General features: G+C 40.1%; 1 protein-coding gene across 9 annotated transcripts in view; it reads right to left on the reverse strand.

Annotated features, from left to right (window-relative positions):
• Positions 1 to 11,295, reverse strand: part of LRRC34 (leucine rich repeat containing 34) — a 28,760-nt gene that overhangs the window by 16,620 nt on the left and 845 nt on the right. Inside the window, exons 1-6 of one of the 9 annotated variants that reach the window (XM_074327687.1) lie at positions 5,178 to 5,647; positions 2,347 to 2,370; positions 1,949 to 2,069; positions 1,324 to 1,442; positions 1,164 to 1,228; positions 104 to 187 (exon numbers count right to left, since the gene is read on the reverse strand). In XM_074327687.1, the coding sequence (XP_074183788.1) occupies positions 104 to 187; positions 1,164 to 1,228; positions 1,324 to 1,442; positions 1,949 to 2,069; positions 2,347 to 2,370; positions 5,178 to 5,280 (516 nt within the window). In that variant the 5' untranslated portion in view covers positions 5,281 to 5,647. Of the gene's footprint in view, positions 1 to 103; positions 188 to 1,163; positions 1,229 to 1,323; positions 1,443 to 1,948; positions 2,070 to 2,346; positions 2,371 to 5,177; positions 5,648 to 11,295 lie in introns of those variants that run through there. The other 8 variants (XM_074327679.1, XM_074327684.1, XM_074327711.1 and 5 more) reach the window with 8 other exon arrangements.

Genomic DNA, 11,295 nt, shown 5'->3' on the forward strand with positions numbered 1-11,295 from the left:
ATATTAAAGTAAGTTCACATTAACATTTGATTCTGTTGGTTTCAAGCTATCAGAAGTTAAAATTCCCAAATGCAATGTTAGTTTGAGGTATATAACTACTTACATATAGTGCTTTCGCAATCAAGTCTCCACCTTCAGGCCCAATATCATTAAACATAAGGTTTAAGTAAATGAGATTGTATTGTTTCTATAAGAAGAGAAAAGAAACTATTACATATGTATTAGAAATCAATAAATAATATATGAACTGCTTTATTTAAGTATTTATCGCCAAAAAAAAATCTTTGTAAACCAGAAAATCTGCAAATTTAGCAAAAGAAACTACCATTAAGGAAAAACATCACTATTCCCATTTAAAAATAAATATAATTGCAATCTATATGAAAGAAAAAGACTATGTTTAGTTTTGACCAATGATTCAAAGTATGGCTGTGCTTTATGTATTTAATCATAGTATGTACAAGTTTGCAAAAGATACGTCGGGAGTTCTAGTTACCAGCTCCACCGAGACCAAATGCACAAATGGATTTTCAGTATAGTATTTTAAGTATAAATATAGCATAGAGTCAGGACCCTTGACATTCTGCAAAACTAGTGTTTTGTCTGTGCGCCATTAGACTAGTTGGTTTCACTGTAAACAGAACTAAGAACATTTTGATGATGATTTTTGCAGCATTTTTACTTGTTTGCTGAGAATAACATGGTTACTTCATTTTTTTATCTTCACTCCGCCCTTGCATTGTGCACCATTTCATGAATATGAGAATTTTAGGATCATTTTAAGCTCATTCGAAGCACTTTTAGTAGGAGAGATTTGGACAAGTAGTCAGGAAATTAAAAGCCAAATGCACGGGAGGACTCAAAAGAAAAATGACATATGCTGCGTTCAACATTTTAACTGAAAATACAAACACATATTTGTTGATCTTCTGAGGTTGAAACAAGGCCTTTTCTTTAAGTACACCTTCTCTGATTGGTGTACTTTATTTCGTAAAAAATGCAATTATAATGCAGCATTTCAGCTTGGGTGTCTCTGCAATAAAGTGTGAACTTAGGCTTAGTATACTCAAACCCTGCACATTCCAAAGAATGGACTGGCTCTTAACTGGCTCCTGGGAGGAAAAAAATGAAATGACCTAAAACATTTTGTAGTAAAATAATACCTGAAGCAGTTTTGCAGCGTAGTATGCGCCAACATCATGTAGGACGTTATATCTAACATCCAAACCTGAAGAACACAGATGGAGAAGCTGATATTCCTTATAATGAATACTTAAAATCAGGAAAATGAAAGCGGGAGTAATGATTTTTAAGGAGACATACCCTTAATATAGGGATTCTTCTCCAAAACTTTGGAAAGAATCCAAAAATCATCCCCCGTTACTCTTTCCATTGGTATTAATTGATTGTTACCAGCAACGTTTAATGTGATTCCTTCCAATCTGTTAAAATACGAACAAGAAACCAAGTAAAGAAATAAAAGTATTTTTTTCTTCATGTGTAAATAGTAACATCACGGTTAGCATGCACCACAATACAGTTACATCGAGTAACTTTAAACTACTAAATACGTATATCGCAAATTTTGCAAAACACTTTAACATATACTATATTATCTAATTTCTCTCTCACACACAAAAAGTATCCCCACTTGATAGATAATGACACTGAAGATTTCAGTGATTTGTATAAACCCAGCTCATAGGAGGAGTTAAGGAGAAATCCAGAGTTCAGTTTGAAGGCTGCGGGTCTAACGCCCTTCCCAGTGTACTCCACTACCTCTAAGACCTACTAACAAGTGTCAGTCATCTACTTCTCGGAATCAAAAGGTATGTCCATTTTACTAAGCATCTGCAAATGGCTTTGAAATCACTCAGTGTTCCCGGATTTTCACACAGATGAACATCAGTGAACATTACTGATATAACCAAGTATTTGTCTTCCTTACCCCTGTTCAATTTCTTCATCCACTTCTTGGAGTATATGCAATATAAAAGGATTCATTTTCTTGGACTTTTCCTTACATAGATTATTATAATGTTCCTGGAGACTGCCAATAGGTTCTGGAGCTTTTGAAAAATAAATGCATTACCATTATCCTTCATCATACATAAATTACCCCAGGAACTTCCCCCCTCCCTCAATTACACATCTTTCAAAGATATAAATGTGTGTATGTGTATAGAGTTGGGGGTGGGGAAGAAAAGGAGACAATTAAGAACAAAGAGGAGAAAGATAAACGGAAGGAATGGGAGAGAATAAAAATGTTGTTTGGAGAACTAGAGCCATGGAAGCACCCACAGAGGGTGACAAACACTAACTTGGAAGAGACATAAAAGAACTAACCTCCATATGTAACAGGCCTGGCAGCTGAGGAAAATATCAGAGAAATTAAATATTTTGTCCAAACTTATGCAGTTAATAAGGGTACAGTACAGAAACAAACTGACTGCAAAGCTTCTTTCCACTCTGCCACATTGGATTAAGGTGACTCAAGTTTTCTATGATGGCTTCAAATAATAACAGTTTTATCAGAGAATCTAAATTCAAAAGGAAGCTGAAAAATCACTAAGTTCCTTTGGCATCTTGAATACACTTGCACCATGTAGGCTGATGGCATCTTTGAATACAGTTCTATTGGTTCTTTCTAACACTAAGCTGAGGCCTGGTTCACAGACGCCCTTCACCTACCCTGCCTTCTAGTTTCTCTTTCTATAGGTGATTTTTCCTTTCAGTCCTTAACATAGAAGACAGAAAGAAAGCAGGAGTTGAGATCTCCTTCCTCTGTTACAACCTGCAGCTCTCTTTATGGTTTTACTGTTGGGATATTACTTTAAAAGCATCTTTTTTCAATGCCCAGGCCTGCTGGGGTGGAAGCTGCCTCCCACTATCTTTGTTTTGTCCTACCTTTTGTGTATGTGTCTTTAAAAATCTGTGCTCAGACATCTCACTACCCAACTAGGCTGGTATTTTTAGGAGCCAGCTTCTCTAAGTCTCTACATCTCAAAGACGTCCTTTGCTGAGTGGATTCTGCACTATATGAACCAGAGTTTGCTAAACAAATTTGCAAAATAATATTTAAGGTGAGTAATATTTATACTAAAAATGACAGCAAATAAATTTTTCTTAGTTTTTTAAAATAAGCTTAAAAAATAGTAAATAACCCACACTTATTCCAGACAACTGGCAAATTTCAGTATCAAAAATCAAATAAACATTCATAAGCAATCCCACTACCAAGGAACCATCAGAGTTGAGGTCCGAGGATATTTCCTTATTGTTTTTCTTTTATATGTATTTTTAAAGAAAATTGGAATATTTAAGTATAGCTCTGTATCCTTTTTGTTTTCAGTTAACATATCATGAGCAGTTTTTCCTAGTTATTAGATATTCTCTGAAAAATTTTAATGTCAGTATAATTTCTGTCTCGTGGATGTATGTACATAAGAAATCCTTCACTTATTTTAGTAAATTTTCATGTATTTAAATAATATCTTAGCACAATATTTCCCCAACTGCGATCTGCATCTTCAACAAGATGATCAGAGATGTTCTAAATACAATGGGTTTTATTGTCAAATAAGTTTGAGAAGTGCTGAATTAAACAAAGTCAAAGAGATTCCTATCTACAACACTTCTCAAGACATTTAAAAAACTCAGGAACAAAGATTCTTCAAATTGTTGAGCCTGGAGGGGAGGGAGGATAAAAATGCTCTATTTGCCAGACATACAAGTATGTGACCAGGGTTCAAATGGAAGGCAATCTAGAAAATGCTACTTCAGCATCTCAGACAGGAAACAAAGCAAGTTTACTTGTTGGAGTTGGGCTTCTTTCCTCCCTTCTGGATACTACCTTCTTTGGTATTAAAAATTGAAGAGGATTGCCCTGAAGTTCTGAGGTTCAGTGCCTGCCCTCAGCTGGGTGTACCACACCCAGGATGTGAAGAAATGTATCAGACTCACAACTTACATTTTTGGGAATGAAGGAATCTTCAATTACAAGAATATTTATTTACCTGGCCATGGCTTTCAAGTGTTTAAAAGTCTACTATATATTTCTGCTATCCTTTTAAAATTCACCTATGTATTGTTTCAGGATTTTATGGCACCAATAATTTATTTCCTATACTTTAGAAGTAAAATAATAAATCAGTCTTCAAATTGTACAGCAAAAACTAGGAAAAACCAGCTATGCAGGTAAATGTCAAGAATCTAACCCAAATTTCATTTTTCCTCCACGCCTAAGCCTTGAATTCCAAACAGTTTTTCACCTAGCAGCATGTTTTATAATTTCTAGAGACAGGGCTCATTGGGAGGTTCCCTATGCCCTCCTATGCTGGAACAGCCAAGTACTGGGAAATCCAAGGGTCAAAAGTAAGTCAGACTTGGGTGCCTATGTAACTTTGAACATGTTACTTCAATTTTCAGAGCTTAAATTTCCTCTTTATGCTAAAGTCAGAGAATAACAAAGCCCATCTCACGGGTGCAGTGAGGCAGACGTAAGGCTTCTAGCACAGTTACATTTCTACAAGCACACACTTTAAAACAAGCATCCTCGATGTCAGAGGGATAGTGGATGTGGGGAGGCGGGTTCATACAGTGTGAGGGATATAAATGATAAACGTCTAAGTATTATTTTGTCTTGTGTACCTGAAACTAATAAAAAAAAAAAAAAAAACAAGCATCCAAAATGTAAACTGTGGGGGGAAGAGGGGCGTGCAGGCTGTTTCCTCTGCTATTGATAATTCATGGGTGCAGAAATATTTAAAACGGAGGTGGCCTAGAGGTGCAAAGTCAGAATGGTCTCAAGACCCTCTTGCCCACCTGGGCCCTGCTCTCTCCACAAAAGGGGGCCCGCGAAGAGCACCCGGTCATCCTTCCGAGAGACCGGACCGTAAGAGCAAAGCGACAGACACATCTTCCTTCAGGACAATCTACCACCCTAAGGGAGGGGAATCCCTCGTGGGGCCCTGGGGCTCTCTTTCTGCCTGCGTTTGGGGGGTACCCCAAAGTCCCGGCCACTGCTGGGGTTCACAGGACATCCTCCCGCCACGCTGCCTCGGACCCCCAGCCTACTCGGAGGAAACGGCTGGTGAGACCCCGCAGCAGCTCGGGCTCTGGCACCCCTTGCGCGTTTTTTCCAGGCCCGGCGAGCACTGAAGGTCACCCTTTCTTACCCCTACGGTTCGCTAGGACCCAGGCCGGCCTAGGGCTCGGAGTGGGGATGCGAGGGGGAGCTGAGGACTTGGCTGGAGCGGCACCCTCCCGGCTGCGCCACATGCTCTTCTGACGCTACGGCCGAGTGGCCGCGTTGTCATGACGACCACGCGCATGCGCCGGCCCAGTCTCCTGAGCGTCGCATCCAGTTGGCTGTGGGATTCCTGCCCTTACTCACATGGGCCTTGAGGCCTGAGTGGGCAGGACGTAACTGCCCCTGTTGTGGCGGTTCCTTAGTCATCATGTCTGGGTCCAGATCACCCTGCCCGGTGTTAAAGACACACGGAGGGTGGGCGACCAGCTCCTTTGCAGGGAGTTTTCCAGATTTAGGACACATCCCTGTTGGGCCTGGGCCGGGACTACAAAGATGATTATGACACAGCCCCCTCCCAAAGTGTGCACACAGCTGCGGAGGCCACATACAAAAACAGATGACAGCACTAGCACAGATAGCTAAGGGAGCATAAAGGGGCATGTAGATCAGTCTTGGGGGTGAAGGGGCATAAGGGAAGGCCTCTTGGAGGAAGTGACATCCTGATTGGGTGAATTTGCCAGAGGGTGGAACTGCTTGGTGCCTTTTGGAGACAGGCAGGTACGTGGGTCTGCTCAGATGAATTCAGAGTTGGGGGACAGGCAGGGCCATAATCCACGTGGAGCCCAGTGCATCCTCTGAGAAACACAGATGTTATGGGGTAGGATGCTAGGAGCCCAGAGATCAGGAACAGCTGATAGAAAGTGGATTTGACAGCCCTTGGGGCAATGAGGGCTGAAGCAGCTGCAGCAGCCGGGAAGGGAGAATAAGGCTTTAGCTAAGGCTGAACTTAGGGGAACGAGAAGGGGACAGAACCCATAGTTACAGAATAACAAGATCAGGATTTGGTACTTGGACATGGGAAGGAGAAGAGGAAGGAGTGTAGGAGAGGCTTTCTGTGTGGGGTTACTATTGACCCAAGAGAGGCAAGTCAAGGGCCCTGCAGAGGACTCTGGAGCCAGCCCGACACCCTCGATGTGAAACCAGGTTGTTTATTAACACAGTTCAAAGTGATGTAGAATATTTTCTTTGTGAATGAGTGCCGGGATCGTGTCTTGTGAAACCGAAGAATGGAAGCAGGGACCAAGGAGAGGCAGAGTTGTAAAAGAGGATAGTTTATTAAAAGTAAAGGGTTACAACTCCCAAGCGGGAGGGGTTTCCAAATGTGATGCCCTGTGACTGAGGCAAAAGTTCTTACTTTTATACCTTCCCTTGCTTGTTTGGTGAAGGGGACTGGCCCCTTCTAATAGAATTCATCTATCAGGTTTGTCCTGGTTTGCCCACCTTGAAGGGATTAACGAAATAACCCATTCCTATGTATCAGATCTGCTCCGTTTGGCCAAAAGGAATTTATGAGATGACTTATTAACCTCAGGGCTACTTCAGAACCTAGAATTTCAGGATATGGCTGTCTTTTGTTTATTCCACCATAGACCTTTCTGTCTGCCTAACAACATGCTCACTAACCTGTCTCAAAAGGTGAAAAATGTCTGAATCCTGTCTTCCTCATGCTACCCCACTAGTCAGCAACCCACTGCCAAGAAATTGTGCTAGGTAAGGCAGGGGTCTCTTGACACCCGGCGTAGCCCACAGATTTTAAGCATCACTTGAAATATTTCTTCGGGTTAAACATTATGAAGATAGAAAACAATTATGTGTTCATTTACCCCATGTTCTACCACCATGAGAAGATAGAAGAAAGTAAAGAGAGGTTGAGGGTTAATTAATTACTGCTCCAGGGCAAGGGAGGGATAGTCAGCCAAGGGAGCAAGAGTTCAAAATCAGACTTTTGTTTTAGAAAGTGACTAATAAACAGGGTCAGAACAGAATAAACAGAAATGAGCTGCTTTAACCAAATAGCACCTACAGCACTGTTCTCATTCACTATCTGCCTTAACAAAACCAAAAAAGTATTTACACAGAAATACAGCATGTTATGTCAAAATGCATATCAAATATATGCTCAAAAAGACTGTCCATATGTACAACTCATTTCCATCAGTATATTTCTCATTATCCCCAGTGATTTCCAGATGGAGGGATGTTGTTTAGAAAGCACCCCTCCCTTTGAGAACCCTGGAGGATGGGGGCAAGGGGAGGGGGTAGATATTGCTGAGCTGGCTTCAAGGAAGCTTAAAGTGAATTCACTGGGTGCTTATGTGTCAAGAACCCAGAGAAAAGGTCTAACTTGAATCTGAGCTTTCTACAAGTCAGAACCAAAGAGAATATACGAAGTTATGTAGTCCCCTTGCTTAGATAAAAGGCAGCATTTATATTTATCTGGCACCTTGTTGTAGGAAGGTTTAGTAGGTGTATCTTCATGTAAGTAATTTAACGAACATGTCTTTGACTGTAGTTTTGTAGAAACTCCCGAAATACTACTCAAATGATTGTTTCTTTTATTGTAACTATTTAAAAAACCAACAGCATGGTGTTTAATTATGTATGATTTAAGGAAGTCATGTCTTAAGGAAACAAAGATAATAGGGTCTTGGTAATTTTTTCTTGATAATATGGAGCTAGAACTTAAAGGATCTGGGGGAATTAATATTTAACATATCCATTAGCTATTTTTTCATGACTATCAAATGGCTTAACTGAAGCGCTAGCAAGTGCTGGAACAGTAAATTCCTGGTTGGATTTTCTGAGAAGTATCTGAAATGCTGATTTCTGCTGCTCTTCGTGTGTGAATGTTTAGGTACTGAATAGGCAGATGGGAAAATTAGTGTTTTTATTATTTAAAAAACTGATTTTGGCCCATGGGTAAAAGAGTGAGTTGCATAAAAAGTTCACATTCTTATTTTCTGATGAGAAAATATGGCAGGGACTAATGTTGGACTAGTCCCCGAAGTCTTCCTGCAAGTAACATTTTGAATAACCAAATTCTAAGAAAAGAAGAAAAAAGAAAAAAAAGCTTTGTCAACGAATTACTAGATCTAAAATTTGGTGGTAGAAAGTAAGGCAATGAGGGTAAAAACATATTTTTAAATGGATAAGATGTGACTCTTGAGTCTATTTAAAGGAAACGAGTCCTGAGAATCTATTTCAGATCAGTAATTTGGTGACATTGTGAGCTAACAATTCTGGCAAAAGGATGTTCTGCTCAAGGCCCTTTTCACCTTTAGATGACTGGTCGGAGATTCTCAAAAGGACAGGGTTACTGGATCCCAGCTTGGTAGAACACTTCACTCTACAAAACTTTCAGAGCTCATTATCATATTATAGATTTTGTTTTTCCTTCTACCATTTCCCTTAAGAAAACAAATCAAGCATCTCAATATCCCAGTACAAACTATGATCAGTTTCTAATCACAGGCTACTTTTAACACCAAATGTATGGGTTTTCCAGAACAAGCCGTTCTCCAGTTCTCTCCAGACGCCAACGAGGCGTCCTACAATTTAATGCCGACACTACCCAGTTAGCACAGAACCCCCAGGTTGACTGCTCAGTCCCACAAAACTTCTTCCCAATTCAGATGCCAGTCACAAATTCCAGGTTTGTCACCTGTACTTCCACCAATAGGCTATAAATCAGGGGTTCCCATAACTTCCTCTTCAGGTTCCGTAATTTGCTTTAATGGGTCACTGAACTCAGGGAAACACTTTACTTATTAGTACCTGCTTATTACAAAGGATACAACTCAGGAACATCCAAATGCAAGAGATGCATAGGGATAGGTATGGTGAAAGGGTGTAGAGCTTCCATGCTCTCTCTGGGCACACCACCCTCCCAGCTCCTTGATGTACTCACCAACCTGGAATCTTTCCAAACCCTATTGTTTAGGGTTTTTATGTAGGTTCCATTATGTAGGCATGACTAATTAAATCATTGGCCATTGGCGATCAACTCTATCTCCAGCCCCTCTCTCCTCCAGAGGTTGAAGGCTGGAGCTGAAAGTTCAATCCCTCTAATTAAGTGGCTGGTTCCTCTGGCAATCATACCCCATCCTGAAGCTCTCAGGAAACTGACAAGAATTACCTCATTAGCATAAATTTGGGTGTGGTCGAAAGGGGGCTTATTATGAATAACAAAAGATGCTCCTATCACTCCAATCAGAAAATTCCATGGGTTTTAAGAAGCTCTTGTGTCAGGAATTTGGGAACAAAGACCACATATGTAGTCTTTCATGCCCGGAATCTGCCTTTATTGTTGACTCAGCTGTTTAGATTCTCCCTTGCCCCTGCCAAAAATCTAAATTTGCTTGCTTATAAAAAGTTTTCCACTGATGTCTGAAGTTTATATGGGACTTCATTTCAGTATTATTTGACAAAATTTTTTCAAGGGATTATACAGTTTCCCAGAAATTTTTATCAAAGCAAAGGGTAGTGTTACCATTACATGATTTTCCAGTCCTAGGTCAATTAAGGCTACTTTGATCTGTATTAGAGGGAAAAGAAGGTAAAGTGTTAAGCAAAATCTTGAAATTATTTTAACTAGAATGTAATCAGAGTCACACACCATATTAACCTCAGGATCCTAATCTTGTCTATCCAGTTTGTGTGTAATTAGATATGGAAACAAAAATATCAATGTAAATTTGAGAGGGTTGATCATTTTCCTAAATGGTTTTGTCAGGCTTTAAAGTTATATAAAGAGGGGCTTGGGGTGGCCGGTTAGGTTAGCTCAGTTGGTTAGAGTGTGGTGCTGATAACACTAAGGTTGCTGGTTCGATCCCCACTTGGGCCACTGTTTGCTGCACCCTCCTTAAACATGGGCCACTGTGAGCTGCGCCCTCCTTAAAAAAAAAAAAAAAAAGTCTAATTCTTAAACTGTCCAACTCTGGCTCCTTAAAATGAAGACGCAACAAGTTATTCCACTTAGAAACTATACAGTAATATTGGATTGCAATAAATTAAATTGACCATGTTCAGGTAGCACTTTCTAGGAAACAAATAGCCAATAAGGAATCAATCTTCCCCAGCCTTATTTACAGTGGTTGAATTACTGGCAAAGCTGTTGCAAATCCATCCTGGCTGTACAACCTCCTTTATTAACCCCACTAACAGATATACGCTGTACATAGCTTTCAGAGGGCCATCAAATTGGTTCCAGACACATGTGGAATATCTGGCTAAGGTGAAATAATATATATACACACATATTCAGAAATTCTAGGTAGGTCTCATCATGGAGCAAGATGAACGTTAGGAGAAATAAGTTTTTTTACGTGTCTGGAAGCCCAGATGCACTTGTGTTAACTAACCCTAATCAGCATGGCTGGTCCATAGGAATTTCCCCCAGTCGACTCTGTTGGAAGGCTGTGAAAGACAGTCAAGCCTAAAAATCTCTCACCCAATAATGATTCTAATAAAAATCAGGCTTCTTGTGAACAAAATCTCTTTCTGCTTATTAGTCCAGCCTGTAACCTTCCCCAAAACCACTGAGTCGTGGCAGTCTAATGGAGGACAACCAGCTCGTGGGGAGAACTGACTCTATATGTACTTGAGGCTCCCCCAGTTTCTAATCCACAATGCAGGCTCACACATGGCTGTTAAACGTTTGGCTGCTTTCTCCTTGTCCTTTGCCTATGACTTTGGAAGGCTTGCTTCTCTATCTGCCAGTCGCCAAACTTGAAAATGCCACCACGCAAAGTGCCCACTGGTCTCTACTTATTTAGGAAGAAGGGCTAGTGTAGCTCTCAAATTTAATTCTCTTGGCCTTCTTTGCATCCATAACTCTGGTGGCTTTAAGGAAAAGTACAATATTTTAAAATATTGTTTTTTCCTAGTGTTTTCTCAGTGTTTACGGTAAGAGCAATGATCTTTTGCAAACGTCTACATTCTACCTAGAAATAGAATCAAAATAGGCATTTAAAAAAATGGAAATTAGACAATCTTTGTTTGGATATTAGTCAATCTATTAGGAGGAAGTGGAATGTACACTTTAATTCTTCTCCCAACATGGAACAAAAAAACCTACATTTTCTGTTGTGTCATAATGTGAAGCACTAAATCAACTAAATTTTAATTTTATCTCTCTTAAGGATACCAAGTCTGGTGACAGGTAAACTGATTTTTTCTTCTATCTTTTCACTGTATTTCAGGTT

Source organism: Rhinolophus sinicus, linkage group LG01, assembly GCF_036562045.2.
Source record: "Rhinolophus sinicus isolate RSC01 linkage group LG01, ASM3656204v1, whole genome shotgun sequence".
Lineage (NCBI taxonomy): Eukaryota > Metazoa > Chordata > Mammalia > Chiroptera > Rhinolophidae > Rhinolophus > Rhinolophus sinicus.